We start from the raw sequence: 20032 nt of genomic DNA, 5'->3' as shown, positions 1-20032 counted from the left end.
AGCCAGGAGTTGAATTTAAAGGATCCATCTTCTTTCTGGCCATTGAATTTCCAATGGTGTACTTATTCCAAAAGTGACTCAATCCAATAGCCTCTTCATGGAAAGCCCAGTTTGTAATTTTCCAGGTTTACAAAAAGAGGTGTTTCCTGGAAAGGCATAGAAGAAACAATTCCAAAAATCTCCTGCCTCCCAAAAAAAATCAATCCCAGGAATAAGGTAAGGTAGCAAAAGACTCTTGTGGTCACAGATGGTTAAGGATGGTGTTTGCCTCCAGCAACTCACAAATTTGTGAGGGACGTCCAATCACAGCTCTGCTAATCTGTTACATGGGGTAGGCCTGCCTGGGATTAGACTTTCCCAGCACTAACCAGGCAACAAGGGCTAAGATGGCAAAAGCCCCTGATGGATGGGACTTCTTAAGACGAACTCTCCCAAGAGCTTGAAACACTCAGAACAAAAAGTCTTGGGTTCCCAGTCATTTTCAGACTGGTCATCCCATGTGACCTGAAAATCACATCTCCGAAATGGCAGAGACCAAGAGAGAGGGCTTCCACTTTGTCACAAGTCAAGCTCTTAAGGACATAAAATAGAACAAAATAGAAAGACAAAAACAAGGCAAAGATTATTTCTGGGGGGAAAGAGATCAAACAATGTGAATGTTCATGCCACAAAGTACCAAAAAGCACTCCAGAGTCACTACACCAAGACTAGTCACACAAATCCTTTTTTCCCATTAATGAAAACCTTGTAGAGGAAAAAGAGACAGTGATTTTTCTCTCGACCAGATTGCGCAGAGAGAGAGGCCAGGAGCCTGGCTGGAAGAAATGCTTGTCCTTATGCAGCTGCTGATGGCCTGGGTTTGTTACTGAAAGCTCGGCACTTGTCCCCAGGGCTGCATCAGAAGAACGAGGACAAGTGGTTTGAGGAGAAGGAAAGAGAAGTTTATTAATTTGCTGGCAAATGAGGAGGTTGGCAGACTCCCATCTTAGAGTACCAATGTCCTGCTTTTGAGGAGGAACACAGAGCTTTTGAAGGGGAAGTTTTCAGCTTCAGGCTATTGCTGTTCAACTGTAGTTGGTGGTATCTTTGGCTAAGACAATCTCGACCTCTGACTGGACAATTCCCTTGAGCCATCTCCTGTGGTAAAAGAACAAAGGACATTCCCCTGACACTCCTGACCACTGGCCTGGGGCAGGGAGACAGGTTTTAATTCCCAAAAAGAGTGGGGGAGGTATTAGGAAGACAGGAAACATTTTTGCCCTTCTCTAGGCCATTCCTCCTGTTATAGGGTCCCTTCACTGCCGCTTCCAGAAGAGCAGAGTGGCTTTCGTGACGCTGCTTACTGCACCAAAGTGTAGATGCTGAAGGAAAGCTGTCCTTTTGCCCTCTAAAGTTTCACTGAAAAATCAACTCACAAAAGGCAGATTAATTGGAGAGAAAGTACACAAATTTATTTTATGCATGCTGGAGCCTTCAGAATGAAGATCCAACCCCTCAATGGGGCACAGAAGCTTATACAACATCTTGACATTACAGAAAGAATGGGGACGAGAAGAGGAATTCTGTTGAGGGGCAATAAATGATTACTAGGGACAATGAATGGATTGGGGAACAGACATTAAGTTGTAAATAGTTCTCTTTGGAATTCAGATGAGTCTGAGAGACAGACATTATCTTGTGAAAGGGTCTGTTCAGGTGTGGTTACATTCTTATTCCTCTTCCCTGCAATAGATAATGAGATAACAAGAAGGGCAGAAAATAACTATTGTCCTTGGTGCATCTGGATTTTAGGCAGATAAATGAACATCAGAGAAGAACTTCATCCTATACTTTGAGAGAGAGAGTGGTGGGGGGGAAGGTCAGAGGGATGTTGAGGCTTCTCCAGTTTAACATGTTGGGATGTTGGGATGTCGGTTTCTGAGCCTCAATAGCCGTTAAATGTGACCACTCTCCCAGGGACAGCTCTTGCCAGCTTCTGGAAACACTGCTTTCTCTCCTTGCCTCTTATTAAAGAAAAAATTATTCTGACACTTGCTAAAATGGTAAGTCTTTATTCAAGACTATTGCAATAGGGGTTTTGCAATGGGACAGAGAGATTACACTCAATTTCAAGTACAACAAGGATTAGTGAGAATTTATAGCCAAGGAGCAGAGTTGAGGTCAGTGGATAGAAAATTACTAAGAGGAGATATCAAGGCTGGGTGTTCTTGCTGAACCTACTTAATAGGATTATTACTGATGGCAACCCAAGGACTCACGCATCAAAGGTGGGAGATGAGGAACTTAATCAGATATCAAGGGTGATCAGATACCAAGTACAGGGTGGGGGTTCTCACTAAACTAACTTATCAGGATTCTTGCTGAGATTGAGCTAGGGAAACTGAAGTCAGGATGGGAGCCAAGGTCAAGGCTTAGTTGAGAAGAGGGCTAGCGGACCCTGACTAAAGTTTGGTCAAGGAGAGAGTCTTTTTCCCCGTTCAGGGCGACTGCTGCTGATTCCTGGAGCTTCACCACCCTCTGCACATAGTCCTCTCATTAAACTTCCTTCAATTAAACCATTTGAGCAGTGGTTTCTCCTTCTCTTGCCAAGCCCCTGACTGCTGGTCCCTACCTACCTCACAGAGCTCTTTGTGAGAATCAAATGAGATGTGTGCAAAAGAGGTTTGGAAGCCTGGAGGGTCGGAAAGTTGTCTTCATGACTGAGAGGAATTTCAGTATAGTGAAAAGGGCTGTAGGGGCCAAGGGAAAACTTCTTCTTTGCCCTCTGAAGGTTCCTTGAAAATCAGCTGACAAAAGGCAGAGTAATGGGAGAAAAGGCATACACATTTATTAACGTGCATGGGAGTCGTACGAAGTATGAGACTTCAAATAAATGGCCAGATGGGTGATGCTTTTATACTATCTTGAGGTTACAGAAAGAATGGGGGCTTGGATCAGTGGCAAAACAGGTTATGGTGGCAAAAGAGAGGGGGATAAGAGGGCTGGCTAGCAAAGGTGGTCTTGTTTTGTAGCAGAAATCTCACACGTGTTATTGAAACTGCAAGGGGGTTTCAGCTGAGGTGCAGTTGCTCATTGCACAACGATCCAATTATTGAGACAATGAGGATTGCCAAGGAAGAAAGGAATTTTTAATACAAAAGATGTCTTGTGGGGAGAATAGGAGAAGCTGCCTCGAATTTGTCTTTCTCCAACTAAGGGAGATGGTAGGCTTTTTAAGGAGGGGCCAAGTGCTTTGGGACCCAAGGAAGATGGTGAGTCTTGGTATAAGGAATTCTGCCCTGGGGTCTTCAGAATCAGAACTCCTCTGTCTCACAGAATATCCACCATTTCTGGGAAACAATTCAAAATGTCAAATAATTAGGTAAGGGAGAGGACTGTAAAAAACATAGGGGGCCCGGGCGCGGTGGCTCACGCCTGTAATCCTAGCACTCTGGGAGGCTGAGGTTGGCGGATTGTTTGAGTTCAGGAGTTTGAGACCAGCCTGAGCAAGAGCGAGACCCTGTCTCTACTAAAAATAGAAAGAAATTAATTGGACAACTAAAAATATATAGAAAAAAATTAGCCGGGCATGGTGGCACATGCCTGTAGTCCCAGCTACTCGGGAGGCTGAGGCAGAAGGATCGCTTGAGCCCAGGAATTCGAGGTTGCTGTGAGCTAGGCTGACACCACAGCACTCTATCATGGGCAACAGAGCGAGACTCTGTCTCAAACAAACAAACAAACAAAAAACCAAAAAAACATATAGGGATCATCGAAATTTGTTCATGTAGCCCTCAGACAGACCAGACGGCAAATATTTCTTTCAGACCTTGAAAGGTGTCAGACTCTCAGTTAATCCTTCTTAGATCTGGATGAAGGAGGCCTCAGAGGAAGCCTGGCTGCATCATGCAGATTCTCTACAATGCAGATCTCCCCCACAAAAGACGGCTTTGCAAGGCTACTTCTATTTGCAGGCTCTCTGAACAGTCATCTCAAAATATGTCACAAAGTATATTTTGGGTGCAGTTTGGTTTCCTTCAGGGCACAGGCTTGGGCTCAGTCCTGCGTTCATATCCCGGCTCTGTCCCTTGCTGATGGAGGCAAGCACTTATCTTTCCTGGGACTCAGGCTCCCATCCCTCATGTAGTCCTGGAGCACTGGATATAACAACACACCCCAAATTCTAGCAAACTCCCAGCATATGGCTGGCCTTCTACTCCTATTATGAAACTGTTTTCTCAGGCAGGTTTTACAAAGCCACTAATTGCATCCACGGCTTGTAAAAGGGCCTTTCACAGATCTCTTCAAATCCTTTTTTCAACTCTCTGAAAGGCAGAGCTTCCCATTTAAGGGAGAGTGCCTTGCTACAGGCCAGACATTTATTGAATTGTCCAAAACAAATGTTGTTTTGCTTTTTCATTGGAGATCATGAGGCTCTGGTATGAAGTACAGATTACATTTTTGTGTTGTTTTCTTTTTATTTCTTTCAATCAAAAAAGCAATACATAGAATCATTACAGAAAATATTCAGGCAGCACAGAAGTATATATACAGTAAAAATTGCAAGTCCTGACCTCATGCACTTTCTGATGTATATTTAGGATGCTGGGGTCTGAGGGGCCTAGAAAATAACATTTTTCTTTTTTAGCCTAAATCTCGACCTGATTGAGAGATAATGTTAGGTAGATAGTGAGGGATTTCGGGTCTCCTAGGGATGAAAGTGGGTGCTGTTGCCTGGTGCAATTGTCCCATCTGGCAAGAAGGACCAGGGGCCCCCATCTTGGTCCTGCCCCACCCTAATCCTGGGCTACTGCCGTACCTGGGGGAGGAGGGAATACCCTATGAATTGACCAATCAGAACTTAGTGCGCTGGCTGCAAAAGAATGTAGAGGACTCTCTAGTGCATGGGCCAAGCAGCATAGGTACCACAGAGTCCAGAAATTGACCTAGAGCAACCCGCATGTGTAGTAAGACAGGTCATGCAACTCCCAACTGTCCAATCAAAGTGGTTCTATGGTGACCTCTGAGCCATGAGGGAGGTCCCAATCCAGGCACTATAAAACAAGATGCAGACCATAACCAGCCCCTTTTTGTGCCCTTCCTTTTGCTCTCCCTTTGCTACAACAGTGGGTCCGGCTGTCATCTGTGGTGTATGTGTCATGCTCTGTAAACCTATGTCTTGCTCTTGCTCTAGATCCTATCTTTCTCTCCTCAATAAACCTCATTTTTGTGTTTTCCTAACTTTGGTGCATCTCGTCATTCTTCCGCCATGAGTGCATCAAGATCTGACATTCTCACATTGAAACCTGACAAGACCGACTTTATTATTAACAAAAGTGATATTTGGCTCCCTCTGTCTTAATCTTATAGTCAGGGCAATTTCTGGACTCTATGGTACCTATGCTGCTTGGCCCATGTGCTAGAGAGTCCTCTGCATTCTTTTGCAGTGGCGCACTAAGTTCTGATTGGCCAATTCATAGGGTATTCCCTCCTCCCCCAGGTATGGCAGTAGCTCAGGGCAGTATTAGGGTGGGGCAGGACCAAGATGAGGGCCAGGGGCCCACCCTTATCCTTCTTGCCAGATGGGGCAATTGCACCAAGGCAAAGCACCCACTTTTATCCCTAGGAGACCCAGTATCCCTCACTATCTACCTAACAGTCTTTGAGAATGTACTTTATACTTGAGGGCAAATAGGTTTTCTAACTAAACTCCAGAACTAGATAGACCACCACCCTGTCACTGGTGGCACTGGACCCACTCGAATGGATCACTGACTGCCGGGCACAGCCTGGCCCAGGGAGGTCCAGCCACAGGCTCTCTCGGTGGGCATGTGGGAGAGAGGAGGGGGCAGCGCTCATTCCAGATTCTTATACCAAATGTATCAGTCACAAAGAGCTGGCCTCGTGTGTGTGTGTGTGTGTGTGTGTGTGTGTGTGTGTGTGTGTGTGAATGGAATCAAGGGGCAGAAACAAGTCAGGAGGATTATAGGAAGGATTTCTCTCCAAGAGGAAGGAAACATTAAAGAGGGTTCCCCTTCCCATGTATCATCTCCAGCTTTCTGCTACTCATAGTGCTGCCACAAACAGCCTCCCAGGTATTTCCCTGGGCCCGTGGGTGACTATGGAGAAATTCCTAGACGGGATCACCGGTTATGTATACTTTAGGTTGATGTGTTCTAAGCCTTGATTTTGGATCTAGGAGCTGAAAGCGTTTTTGTTTCCCCTGTTATTTCTGCTGGGATCTACCAACCTCAATTTATTAATAGTCTCTTCTGGAAGGGAAAGCTGCTAAGGAGGGGTGCGGAACCTGCAGACTTGGGGCCACACATAGCCTTCCTGATCCTTGAGTGCGGTTGTTTGACTGAATCCAAATTTTACAGAACAAATCCTTTTAATAAAGGACCTTTTGTTTTATTTATTTATTTATTTATTTTGAGACAGAGTCTCACTCCGTTGTCCGGGCTAGAGTGCCGTGGCGTCCCTAGCTCACAGCAACCTCAAACTCCTGGGCTCAGGGGATCCTCTTGCCTCAGCCTCCTGAGTAGCAGGGACTACAGGCACGCACCACCATGCCTGGCTAATTTTTCTATATATTTTTAGCTGTCCAATTAATTTCTTTCTATTTTTGGTAGAGACGGGGTCTCGCTCTTGCTCAGGCTGGTTTCGAACTCCTGAGCTCAAACAATCCTCCCGCCTCGGCCTCTCAGAGTGCTAGGATTACAGGCGTGGGCCACCGCGCACGGCCTAAAGGACCTTTTAATAAAGGAATTTGTTCTGTGACGTTTGGATTCAGTCACAAGTACCTGGCCACTTAATCGATCCTCCTCCACTCCCAATGCCTTCCTCTGTCAAACGGGCTTGATATCACCTAGAGGATTGGGGGAGAATTCAGTGAGGTGCTGTACTTACAGTGCCTGGGAGAAAGGTCAAGAAAGGAGGAGGGAGAGGTGGGAAGGGGAGAGGGCAGCTGTGCAGAGAAAGAAAAAATGGGTCCACAAAAACCATTCGGGGCACCTTGTACTTAGAGGTGAGAACGCCTACCTCCAGGACTTCCCAGTACTAGACAAGGGTTGAGCAGGCTGCTGGCAATATCTGCCCTAGGCTTAAATAGCCCCCAGGGATGCCAGGAAGTGCAAAGGTCGCAGGCGATTCCTCACCAGCAGTCCCCAAATGCCTGGTGCCCAGATCCTCCTTGGTCTCACCGACCATCAAAAGGCTTCCTTGCGATGGCACTCATGGGACTGCAACTTCCTAGCATGAGCGCTCATGACTTTAACAATGAAGAAAAATAAAGTGAAGATCGGAAATAAAGTGCAAGGCAGCTGCCCCACGGGAATGCATGTCATGGGCATTTACCGTGCACCTGCTGTGTCGCAACCGTCTTCCAACCCGAGTGTTGTTAGGGATGAGAACATCGAGCCTCAGCAAGGTGGCCTAAGTTGCCCATGGGCCCCCAGCAAGCTTGTGGCGTAGGTCCTAGACTGGGGAGAGAGTGCTCTTTCGGGTGTCGCGGTGGGAGGCGGGGTTGCGGTGTGGAAGGCTAAGCCGGCGTGTCCTCCCCGGTCTCCTCCGCCCCAGGCCAAGCTTGCGGGAACCGGCCGGAGGCCCCAGCGCCCTCCCTCTGCCTCCTCCCCAGCCAGCTCGCGCGCCGGCCCCCTCCAGTCTCCGCCGGGTGGAGGCGCGCCGGCTGCGCCGCGTCCTTATCAATGGGCCGGGCGGCTAAGCGCGCGCGACCGCCTAGTCTGAGGAGGAGCAGTCCCCGGGCCCGCCGCGGGTCAGGTGGCCCAGCCATGGCTCCTCGGGGCGCGGTGGCCGGCAGGGGCTCGGGACACTGCGCGGGGTGCTGAGCTCCCGAGCGGGCCAAGCGCACAGGCTGGCGGCCGTCGGGGCGCCCGCGGAGAGCGCGCCTGGCACCATGAGTCCCCTCCTGTCCCCGCCGCTGCAGCTGCTACTGCTGCTGGTGCTGCTCGCTTACGCCAAGCACACGGTGAGTACCGCGCCTCGCTGCGGGCAGGGGCCCGGGGGCCGGCGGTCTCGCCCCCTCTCTGGTCTCTCGTGGGATGGGGGCGGAGGGGGACGCGAGCAGAGCTTCCGCTGAGGAATGGGAACTCTTCGCTCCCACCCCGCCCAGCATTAATCTCTCCCAGCCCTTCTCCAGCTGGCCCCCTCCCCAAAGATAAAAACAGCCTATGCGCCGGGACCGGGGACCGCAGCTCTGAGACAAATGCCCCTGCCCTCCACCCCAGCCCTCCCTCTAGCCTGTGCCTCTGAGTCCGTCCTAGATGGAAATTCTGGAGCCGTCCCTGGCAGTGCCCATTGTCTGCTGGGCACTTTGCTCCAGTATTTCATTGAAACCTTGTAATCGCCTACCGGGGCTGGAATTAGCACCCTCACTTCATAGGCAAGGAAACGAAGGCTCAGAGAGGAAAAAAAAAAAATCTTGCCCCAAGTCGGAAAAAGAGGATTGAAACCCACATCCGTCCTCCCCAAAGCCTTGACATTTTCACACAGGCCAGGTTGCAGATCGGAAAACCTCAGGAACGCTAGCTGGAGCTTCCCGGTCTGTGATGGGACCGTTTGCAGCGCTCAAATCTCCATCCCCGCCCCTCCGTTGCCAGCTGACTCCCCGGTGTCTGCATGTCTGGTGGCTCCTGGGAGCTGCTGGTCCCCACAAGCCAGGTCCAGGGAGGGGCTGGAAGGCTGGAAGAGGAAAGGCGACAGGGCGGGTGGTTTGTTTTTCTTTCCCACAGAAACTCCTGAGTGTCTGGGGCTTCTCCCTCTGGGATTTGAGAATGAGAGAGTGGCCTCACCCAGCTGGGCAGGATGGGAGGAATGGAGAGGGGGCACGGGGTCGGGAGTCGGGGGTAGATTCTGGAATCATCCCTTCCCTCTAGCATTCCAAACTAGCCCCGAGGCCTCCGTTCTAAGAAATTCTTCTGGGAAAGCACTTGGGGACCCAATTCTGAGTCTCTGTCCTGGACAAGGTTCTCCGGTGTCCAACAACCTTGCCTTCCTTTACTCCACTCCTGTCTGATTATAAGAAAAACCTCTGCTCCTGGAGCTGATGAGAATGTTGACATTCAGGAGATGCCCATCTTTCTGGCAGCTCTGTGACATTCCAGCAGTTGTAGTTTGGCAGAATGGAGTTTGGAGCTCATACGAGCTCCCTTGCGACCTTGGAGCCCCTTTTCTTCTGTACCCATGCTGGCATTGGAAGGTGCTAGAGCAATAGTACCCACTCTGATCTCAACTCCCAATTTAAGGAAATGCCACCTGGGAAGTTGGGAGACAGTTCAAAGGCAGAGACAGCCTGCAGGTGTATTATTCCATGGCTAAGGGCAGGAGAGGCAACATCTTCTTTCTTAGGACCCTCCCATCCTCCTTCCTAAGTGTTTGCAGTAACCCTGCAGCTGTCATAACTAGTACCTGGCCTGCAGGATTGAGGGTCAGCCTGCATTTTTATCTCAAGGAGATCCCCAGGTTATCTCAAACATAACTGAGGGGAAAATGAGAGCCTTTGCTTGGTTCCAGTCATCAGTGTACCTTGGAAGGATGCTTCATTATGCTGAGGTCCAATTCCTGATTTTATAAGTGAACAAACCGAGATCCCCAGAGAAAAGACACCTGCCTGAGATCAGCAGGTTAGTAGTAGAGCCGGGACTAGCACCCAGATTTCTTGATTCCCAACCACCCAGGGCTCTGTCCACTGCACCTTGGATTTACATTTCATTTTCACACACTTGTGTACTGCTTTATATTATTATAAGATGGTTTCCTGTGTATAACTGTGGTTCTCTGGTTACTTTATGGGTTTACCCAGACCTGAGGTTGTATCTCACGCTTCTTGGCAGAGAACTCCTTTAATAAACAGGAGTGGAACTGACCTACTTTGGCTGGACTATTTCCCAGCCTCTGAAATCCTGATTTCTTTCTGTTTGTTTGAACTCTGGGTGGTCAGACATTTGATTTATAAACTTAAGGGTATTCACATAATCTTTGGGGATCCTCCTTGAGGGAGATCACAGGCATCTTCCTAATGGGGGGGTCATTGAGGCCAAATTGCTTATTACTACTCCCTCCCTCCATATAGGGAGGTGTCAGAAGGGTCCCTTTAAAGCGGAACCCAAAAAGTGGTGTGGTCAAAGGGGGCAGTTTTCTGAGGCGCCCCCCATAAGAAACACTGGGCACGCTCCCTCTGCCATTCCTACCCCCATGCAGCTCATGAGAACTTTTACCTGGAACATTACTGTAATTATTTACTGACACATCTGTTCCCCACCCCTGCCCCACCGCCACAGACACCCCCCTCCCCAATACACACCCTTTGAGCTTGAGCACTGAGAGAGACTTCTTTTTGTTCATTCTTTTTTTTTTTTTTTGTGCCCTGTATTTGAAACAAGTTTCCCAAATGGTTGTTAGGTACACCTAACTGTAAGAGCATGATCTTAAATCTAGTCTTGAAAATATGGTAGTAGTGGTAGAAGCAGGATTTGAACTCAGATCTTCTCACCCTTTTTTTTTTTTTAAGACACAAAGTCTCATTCTCTTGCCCAGGCTGGAGTGCAGTGGCCTGATCACAGCTCACTGTAACCTCAAACTCTTGGGCTCTAGCAATCCTCTTGACTCAGCCTCCCTAGTAGCTAGGAATACAGATGTGTACCACCATGCCTGGCTAATTTTTTTATTTTTTGTAGAGATAGGGCTTGCTATGTTGCCCAGGCTGGTCTCAAACTCCTGGCCTCAAGTGATCCCCCCATCTTGGCCTCCCCAGATGCTAGGATTACAGGTGTGAGCCACCACACCCAGCCACCCAGTCTTCTTACTTTCAAGTTACACGCTTTCTAATATGCCACAGGCTGAAATACTCAGTGAATGCTTAGGCCTGTTAGATACCACTTCATTAAAGGAACTGGACTCAGATTGTCCCAGGTTATAACACTTTTGAATCCGGGATCTTAATTACTTTTAGATTAATGGATGTCTTCAACTCTTATCCTGTCTAGAACTCTGATCTCTGCCTGAATGTACCTCTAACCCAATACTGCTACCCGATATTCAGGTTTTCTTGGGTCAAAATCCAATACTTCTTTAAAGCTTTTAGAAAAGGGAAGGCTATTTTTTCCCAAGGCAATTAAACTCAATCTCATCATTTGTAAAACGTAGTTCTTAGGAGGTTTAAATTGGTTCATTTACAAATTAATTTATGTAGAGAGTCTAATGTGGGGCTGGTGTCTCATAGGCTTATAAAAAATGGTGGCAATTAAGACAGCCTGCACGAAGTGCAGGTCCTACCACTGGCCACCTACCCATGCAAGTATTAGCTTACACCTTGGGCCAAGGCACCATCCAGAATCCTGGCTCTTTAGTCATCATGGGTTTCTTCCTTAATGTAAATGAGTCCTAGAGTTACAGGGTGCTAACTTAACCATTCCCTTCCTTAAACTCTTTTCCCTCTTAACAGCAGACTCTGGGAACTTAATAAATCCTTGACAGTAACGCTGGCAGGTAGAGGCTGTCATGCTGGCCCCACTCTTCTGCGCCTGCTGCCTCTGACAGAAACCCTCATTTCCAGCGCATCACTTGTGATTTTTCCAACTCCACCGGAGTGCCAGGGATGTAAGAAGAAAAGTACTAGGAAACACCCAGTGCTTCTGAAGAAACCAGCCTCTCTCTTCTGCCTTAGCACTCCCAGGCAGTAGCCTGATGGGAAGGGGTGTTTTGGCTGTTCTGTTCCTTTCTACCAAGTTCACGGTCTACTTTTTAAATTGAGGGATGCTGACTAGAGGGATTGGTGGCTCTATGATCCACTATCTCCATTGCTTGGAGCACCTGAGGTCCTGGGGTCAAAAGTCTGGCGATTTCAGAGTAAGGAAGGCACCAGTCAGGATGAAGAGGAGAAAGCAGGGATAGGAGGGGAGAGTCTGGTGGTTGTGACAATCTACAAGGGCAAGAGGGTGAGAAAAGAGCATGTGTAAGGGCTGGGTTGGACCAGGAGAAAATGAGCTCTCCGGGATCTGACTCGAGCCAGCTTCCAGGCACCATCTGACATGGCGCCAGGCTGGGGCCGTCGCTGGCACTCGAGAAAGGCAGCACCAAGGGCGCAGATACTGGGAGCGAGGGAGGGTGGGAAGACCGGGGTGGGAACAACAAGGTAAGGGCCTCAAAGCGTCTGCTCAAGGTGGGTGCCCCACGTGTGTGTGCCATGCGGGGAAGTCGCGAGGCCCCGGGCAGAGAAGACACAGTTGTTCGTTCTTTTTTTTTTTTTGAGACAGAGTCTCACTTTGTTGCCCTGGCTAGAGTGCAGTGGCGTCATCATAGCTCACAGCAACCTCAGACTCCTGGACTCAAGCGATCCTACTGCCTCAGCCTCCCAAGTAGCTGGGACTACAGGCATGCGCCATCATGCCCGGCTAATTTTTCTATATATTTTTAGCTGTCCAGTTAATTTCTTTCTATTTTTGGTAGAGACGGGGTCTCGCTCTTGCTCAGGCTGGTCTCGAACTCCTGAGCTCAAACAATCCGCCCGCCTCGGCCTCCCAGAGTGCTAGGATTACAGGCGTGAGCCACCGCACCCGGCCCAGTTGTTCGTTCTTTATTCCTAGAGCCTGTCATGGTGTGAGAGGGAGCTCCAAGAGTGTGTGTTGAATGAATGAGGATGACATAGCAACAAGCAAGGAAGAGTCACATCTTGAAAGCAATCATTGCTTGCTAAATTGTACATAAATGTGTTAAGCAATGAAAACTAATCATTCAAGGTAGGGCTTTTTCATCCATGGCACCTAGAAAGCTGCCAACCTGCCAACCTCAGTGCGTTAAGTGAGGTGTGGGGGGCTGTGGTTTTCCATCAAACAGGGTTTCTTAACTCTGACACTATTGACATTTTGGGCTGATAGTTCTCCATGGTGGGAGCTGTCCTGTGCTTTGTGTGATGTCTGGCTGCACCCCGGGCCTCCACCCACTAGAAGCCAGTAGCATCTCTCCAAGGTTATGATGACAGAAAATGTCTCCAGACTTTGCCAAATGTTCTCTGGGGGTAAATTGTCCCTGCTTGAGAACCACTGCCTTATTGTCATGTTTCAGGAGAGATACATTACCAGGGCTAAGAATAGGTGTTCATTTCATGTTGGATTTGGGCAGTGGGGTTGGTGAGAGGGCATCTGAGTCAGAGGACGGAAACAGTCTCCAAACTGGACGATAGACTTCTGTGGGGAATGGGTTCCTTGATCTGTTCCGCCCACCCAGGTCTGGCACATAGAAGCCACATGGCGGTCCCCTTCCCATTCCGTGGTGCATCTGGGTGCATCTGAGATAGACAACTCCTGTGGCGGCATGGTGAACAGAATCTTGGGAAGGTCTGAGAGGGTCTCCTGGCGGTCTGGCTATTGAGACTCTTCAGAAGAGGGTCCCTGGGGATTTTTTGTGTATCTGAAAAATCACTTCCTAATTTTCTGAAGAAGTATTTGTGGATTTCCTTTTAAGTTTTTATTATTCTTAAAATTAACAAGCAAATGATTATGGTGATGATGATAAAGGCTTCCTTATTGAGCTTTTATTTTATATCACACTCTCTGCTGGGTCTTTCCCAGCACTAGCTGATTTAATTCTCATATCAAGAATTATTGCCCCCATTGTGCAGATGAGAAAATGAGGCTTGCAGAGACATTGAACCATTCACTCAAGGTCACCCAGCTGGACATGGTGACATGAGAACTCAAACCCAGGTGTTCTAGCCAGCACATGTGTCTGCTCCAATAAAGAGGCCTGCTCTGGGGTTTTGGTGCCCAATGGGCTGTCATAAAATTCTCTCCCAAATCTCAAAATGACATTCATTTTCATTTAATCTAATCAATTTAAGAAGCATAAAAAAATACTGAATTACACACAACATTTCTTAAGGGGGCCAGAGATGAGTATGGGGTCACAAAATCAAACAGCAGGAGATAGCACTTCCCAAACTGTTTAGGGGAGTCCATCTCTTGGCTTTGGCATCACCTTTTGAAGTCCCCACAGAGCCCCCCTCCCTCCACCCTTTGTCCCCATTATCCCCGCCCATCTGGAAGGGACCAGATTTCCTCTCATGCCGAGAAATGGCTTAGCCTCTCTTCCTGGCACTCCTTGCTGGAAGCCCAGATTTCATACCCAGGGGTAGAGCCCCACTGCCAGAGCGTCCCCCTCCAGTGGGCGCCGAGTTGGTCCCTGCTTCCCTGCCCTTAGCAAGCTGAGGGTCCTCACCATTGACCTTCACTTGGGGACAACCTGCAGCCCAGGGTAAAACCCACAACACTTAGATCCTATCTACTTGCTTACATTACACACAGAGGCTGTCCAGCGTGCATGTGGACTCTAGGAAATGAGGCTGTCCTAGGCCCACCCAGGCTGGACACCCTGTGTCTACAGGTTCCAAGGGGCACCAGGGGGCAGGGGGCATCCCTGGTTAATCGTGCCCTGCAGTCCCAGCTCATTGTGCCCCCAGGACTTTTGAGGTTTCCAGCCCCCTCCAGATCCCCGCATGTCCCATGTTGTTTCCCACACCCACGGCTCTCAGAGGTGCTCCCTGATGGCCACATGTCCTCTCAAATTCCTGACCTCCCACCTCCTGCTCATTCTCAACAGACGGGTTTGCCTTCTGTTTCCTGAGAGTCGAGACTGCCTGGATGAACTTCTTCTGACCAACATCTTGCCCCTTAAATTAATAGCTGTGTCTAAATTGTACCTTCTGTTCCCTCCCTTCCCTTTTGCCTTAGCCAGCTGGGCTGTCATAACAAAATACCGCAGACTGGGAGCCTTAAACAACAGAGATTAATTTTCTCACAGTCTGGAGGCTGGAAGTCTGAGACCAAGATCTGGATGGGTTTGGTTTCTTGTGACCACCTCTTCCTGGCTCGCAGATGGCCAATTAGGGTGACCACATAGTTTTCGAGACAGAGGAGATACTATAAATAGTTACATTGAGACCATAGGCAGACAGCCTATTGTCCTGGGCATCGTGGGCTGTGGGACCCCAGCCTCTCGGAGGCACGCGGTGCGGGGCACTCACCCCCTCCCAGCTCTCCCTCCCTTGGCTTCTGCTCTGCGCGGCTCCGGTTCCTGTTCTGCCTCTACTGCTGTGTCTTCTCAGCCCTGTGAGAGTGGCTCCCCGGGCTCTGTCTTTCTCCGCCATTCTCCGCACTCAGCTTGTTCTCACCAAGTCATCTTCCTTGGCAGACCTGCCACGTCAGCCACCCAACTTTTCTTAACTTATCTTGTCCCTACTCCCATGCCTACTTCTCTTTTCCTCGTCTTTCCTGTTCTCAAAGCTATCAAGGCAGCCAGGCTGGACTTGTGAGAGTCACTGTCTCCTGCCCTTACCCCCCTACTCAGTTTGCCACCTGCTGCCTCCAAATCTGCCTCCTTAATGTCTTCTTTTGCTGGATGCTGCTGCTCTGGATATGACTGTATTGGTCAGGGTTCTCCAGAGAGACAGAGTCAACAGGACGCGCGCGCGCACACACACACACACACACAGAGTCATGCGCCAAATAACAACATTTGGGTTAATGATGGACCACATATATGAAGGCGGTCCCATAAGGTTATGATGGAGCTGAAAAATTCCTATGGCCTAGTGATGTAGGCATCATAACATAGTAGTGAAATGCACTATTCATGTGTTCGTGGTGATGCTGGCGCAAGCAAACCTACTGCGTTGCCAGTTGCAGTCAAGGTCTGTCCAGAAAGTATCCAGCCAGGCAACCATTTTCATTATATTAACAATGGCTGGATATTTTCTGGACAGCCCTCGTATAACTATAGCACGTACAATTACGCATAGTACATGATACTTGATAATGACAGTACATGACTATGTTACTGGTTTATGTATTTACCATGCTATACTTTTTATTGTTGTTTTATAGCATATTCCTTTTACTTACATTTTTTTAAAAGTTAATTGTAAACCAGCCTCAGGCAGGTCCTTCAGAAGGGATTCCAGAAGAAGGCATTGTTATCGTAGGAGATGACAGCTCCTTGCTGTCATGCGTGTTATTGCCCTTGAAGGCCCTCCAGTGGGACAAGACATGGTGGTGGAAGACAGTGATGTTCATGGCTCTGACCCTGTGTAGGCCCAGGCTAATATGTGTGTTTGTGTCTTAGTTCCTCACAAAAAAGTTTAAGAAGTAAAAAAGTTAAGAATTTTAAAAATATAAAAAAGCTTATAGAATAAGGACATAAAGAAGGAAAATATTTTTGTACAGTCATAGAAAAGTTTTTGCATTTTAGGCTGTGTTACCACAAAAGGAGTCAAACATTTAAAAATTAAAAATGTAAAAAGTAAAAAAGTTACGGGAAGCTAAGTTTAATTTATTATTAAAGAAAGAAAAATATTTTTTGTAGATCAATGTGGCCTAGGTGTACAGTGTTTATAAAGTCTACAGTAGTGTGCAGTACTGTCCTAGGCATTCACATCCACTCGCTCACTGACTCACCAGAGCAGCCTCCGGTCCTGCAAGTCATTCATGGTAAGGGCCCTCTACAGGTATATTGTTTTTATATACCTTTTATACATATTTTTGCTGGGCCTTTTCTATATTTAGATATATTTAGATGCACAAATACATACCATTGTGTTACAGTTGCCTACAGTATTCTGTACAGGTTTGTCACGTGGGAGCAATAGGCCATACCATATAGGCTAGGTGTGTAGTAGCTGTACCATCTAGGCTTGTGTAAGTGCACTGCGTGACAGCATGATGACAAAATTGCCTAATGATGCACTTCTCAGAAGGTATCAGCATCATTAGTGATGCATGACTGTACATAGATATATGAAAGGGGATTTTTTGTGGGAATTGGCTCATGTGATTATGGAGGCCAAGAAGTCCCCACAAATAGGTCATCTGCAAGCTGGAGAACCAGGAGAGGGAAGAACATGGCTCAATCCAAGTCTGAAGGCTTCAGAACCAGAGTAAGCCAGTGGTGTAACTCAGGCAGAAGTCAAAGTCCTGAGGACCGGGCAGCGGGTGAGGGGCAGTGGTCAAATCCTGGAGTGCCAAGGCCAGAGGACCTGGAGTTCTGATGTCCAAGAGCAGAGAAGGAGGGTGTCCCAGGTCCAGGAGAGGGAAAGAGAAAATTTGCCTTTCCTCTGCCTTTTTTGTTCTATTGGGGCCAGCAATTGGATGATGCCCACCCACATTGAGGGCAGATCTTCCCCACTCAGTCCACCAACTCATGCCAATCTCCTCCAGAAACACTCACAGACACACCCAGAAGTAATGCTTTACCAGCTGTCTAGGGCTCCCTTAATCAAGTCAAGTTGACACCCACTATTAACCATCACAAAGATAATCCTCACTGCTTGAGTAAATGATCAAGCCACTCCCTGGGGTGTATGTATGAAAACAAAACATTCGTTAAAAAATTTCACAGATAAAGATTGGATAGTCACATGCAGAAGAATGAAACTAGACCCCTATCTCTTAACATATACAGAAATCAACTCATGATGGATTGAAGACTTAAACATAAGACCTGAAACTATAAAAATACTAGAAGAAACCCTAGGGAAAACTCTCCTAGACATTGGTCTAGGCAAAGAATATATGAGGAAGACCTCAAAAGCACAGGCAACAAAAACAAAAATAGACAAATGAAACTATATTAAACTAAAAAGCTTCTGCAATGCAAAAGAAATAATCAACAGACTGAAGAGGCAACCTGTTGAATGGGAGAAAATATTTGCAAACTATTCATCTGAAAGGGGATGGACATCCAGAATATACAAGGAACTCACACAACTCAACAGGAAAAAAAAACTCCCAACAAAAAGTGGGCAAAAGACACGAATAGACATTTCCCAAATAATGAAAAACCGCTCAACATCACTAACCGTGAGGGAAATGGAAATTAAAACCACAATGAGACATCATCTTACCCTAGTCAGAATGGCTATTATTAAAAAGACAAAAAATAATGGATGTTGGTGAAGATGCAGAGAAAGGGGAACTTTTTTACACTGTTGATGGGAATGTAAGCTAGTACAGCAACAACGGAAAACAGTATGATAATTTCTCAAAAATTAAAAATAAAATTACCATTCAATCCAGCAATCCCACTACTGGGTATCTACCCAAAGGAAAATAAATCACTATATCAAAGGGATGCATACACTCACATGTTTATTGCAGCACTATTCAAAGTAGCAAAGACATGGAATAAACCTAAGTGTCCATTAAGGGATGAATGAATAAAGAAAATGTGGTGCATATACACAATGGAATACTATTTGGCCATAAAAAGGAATGAAATCATGTCAAGTGCAGCAATGTGGATGAAATTGGAGGTCATTATCAAAAGTGAAGTAAGGGAGGCACAAAAAGGCAAATGTCATACATATGTTCTTGCTTACATGTGGGAGCTAAAAATTTGATTACATGGAGGTAGAGAGTGGAAGATAACAGAGACTGGGAAGAGTAAGTGGATATGAGGGGGGATAGTGAAAAGAACTGGGCTAAGGGGTACAAACATACAGTTAGATGGAAGGATTAAGTACAATGTTGGATTGCAGAATAGGGTGACCATAGTTAAACAAAAATGTATTGTACTCAGGTGATGGACACCCTAAACACCCTGACTTGATCCCTATGCATTATACACATGTAACAAAACTTCACATGTACCCCATACTTTGTACAAAAATAAAAGGAAATTTTCAAAAATTTCCAGGAATTTTCTAGAAAGAAGATCACAAAGACAAAATGGTAGACTAGTAGAGAAAGATGAAAAAATTAGAAGATCAATTCAGATTGTCCAACATTCAACTAATATGAATTCCAGGGAGACAAAATGGAGAAGATGAGGGAGGAAATAAGAAACTTAAAACATAATATTTCTAAATTCCCGGAAATGAAGAACGTGTCTTCTGAAATGCCCACTGAGTATCCAACCGATGGATAAAGAAAGAACCATTTCCTCGAGGAATTTCAAAATAACTAAAAACAAAGAAAAAATCTTACATATTTCTAGAGTGGAAACAAAAGCATTTTACAGCACGAATTTGGATCAAAATTAGATTTCTTACCACAGGAAGAAAGAAGGAAAATGCCTTCAGAAGTTGGAAGGAAAATTATTTCAACCCAGAATTTTCTGTCCAAATTATTATTTTGATAATTACTCACATTCATAAAAGCTTTTTCACTTGTGCAAAGATTAAAACATTTACCCCCTCTGTACGCCTTCCTGGGAGGTTACTAGAGAATTCTGTGCTTCTGCAAAGCAATAGAACAAACCAAGGAAAGACATGGCATCCAGGAAATGAGACCCCAGCCAGGAGATGGGGAGGGGGTTCCCCAACCACAGCCAGGTAGCAGGCCTGGGTGGGGCAAGAGGGAGGAGGACCCCGAGAAAGAAGTTTCCAGAGGGAAACAAATAGTACTGTTGATAGATGTACAACGGAGATGTGGGAGCACTTGGAAAAATTACCCATATGTACATAGAAAACTAATCAAATAAAAAACAGTAATTATTGACTTCAGGAAAAAACAAAATGTACAAGAAGAGACACAAAATCATTTTACATGACTTGACTCAGCAGCGAACAATATTTCATAGTCAAAATAAGTCTTTATAAATTCAGACCATTCGTTTTACTAAAAAATGAAGAGAAGTATATGCGATACTTGGGGAGAGAAGTATATCTAGGGCGAGTTTGAAGCATCTAAGTCTTTATTTTCCATAATAGGACATTTTGGATGTCTCAAATTAATAAACCAAGAAAAAAGTATAAGAATATAATTTTAAAATATGGAGATAAAAATGAAAATAAACAACTGAAAAGAGTTGAAAACGATTTCCTCTGGAGAGCAGGTAAAGTTATGAAAAGAAACTGCTATTTGTCATTTTAAACTCCTTGGTACTAGTACAAGCAAAAGGTAAAAAAACCCATGTCCTTACACAAACCCGTTGTTTTTTTGTTTTAACTGTTTAGCTTTAAAGGGATCTTTTTAAAAACTATAGTGCTTGGCCGGGCGCGGTGGCTCACGCCTGTAATCCTAGCTCTCTGGGAGGCCGAGGCGGG

General features: G+C 46.5%; 1 protein-coding gene across 1 annotated transcript in view; it reads left to right on the top strand.

Moving 5' to 3' along the window:
* Positions 1–7631: 7631 nt before the first annotated feature.
* SCTR (secretin receptor) overlaps positions 7632–20032 on the top strand; it is a 73878-nt gene continuing 61477 nt past the window's right edge. Inside the window, exon 1 of the mRNA XM_012644666.1 lies at positions 7632–7966. Within this exon, the coding sequence (XP_012500120.1) occupies positions 7895–7966 (72 nt within the window). The 5' untranslated portion in view covers positions 7632–7894. The remainder of the gene's footprint in view (positions 7967–20032) is intronic.

Source organism: Propithecus coquereli, unplaced genomic scaffold (genome assembly GCF_000956105.1).
Source record: "Propithecus coquereli isolate 6110/MARCELLA unplaced genomic scaffold, Pcoq_1.0 Scaffold217, whole genome shotgun sequence".
NCBI lineage: Eukaryota > Metazoa > Chordata > Mammalia > Primates > Indriidae > Propithecus > Propithecus coquereli.
Note: the sequence above shows the minus strand (reverse complement) of the source record. Positions and strands in the feature narration are given on the sequence as shown.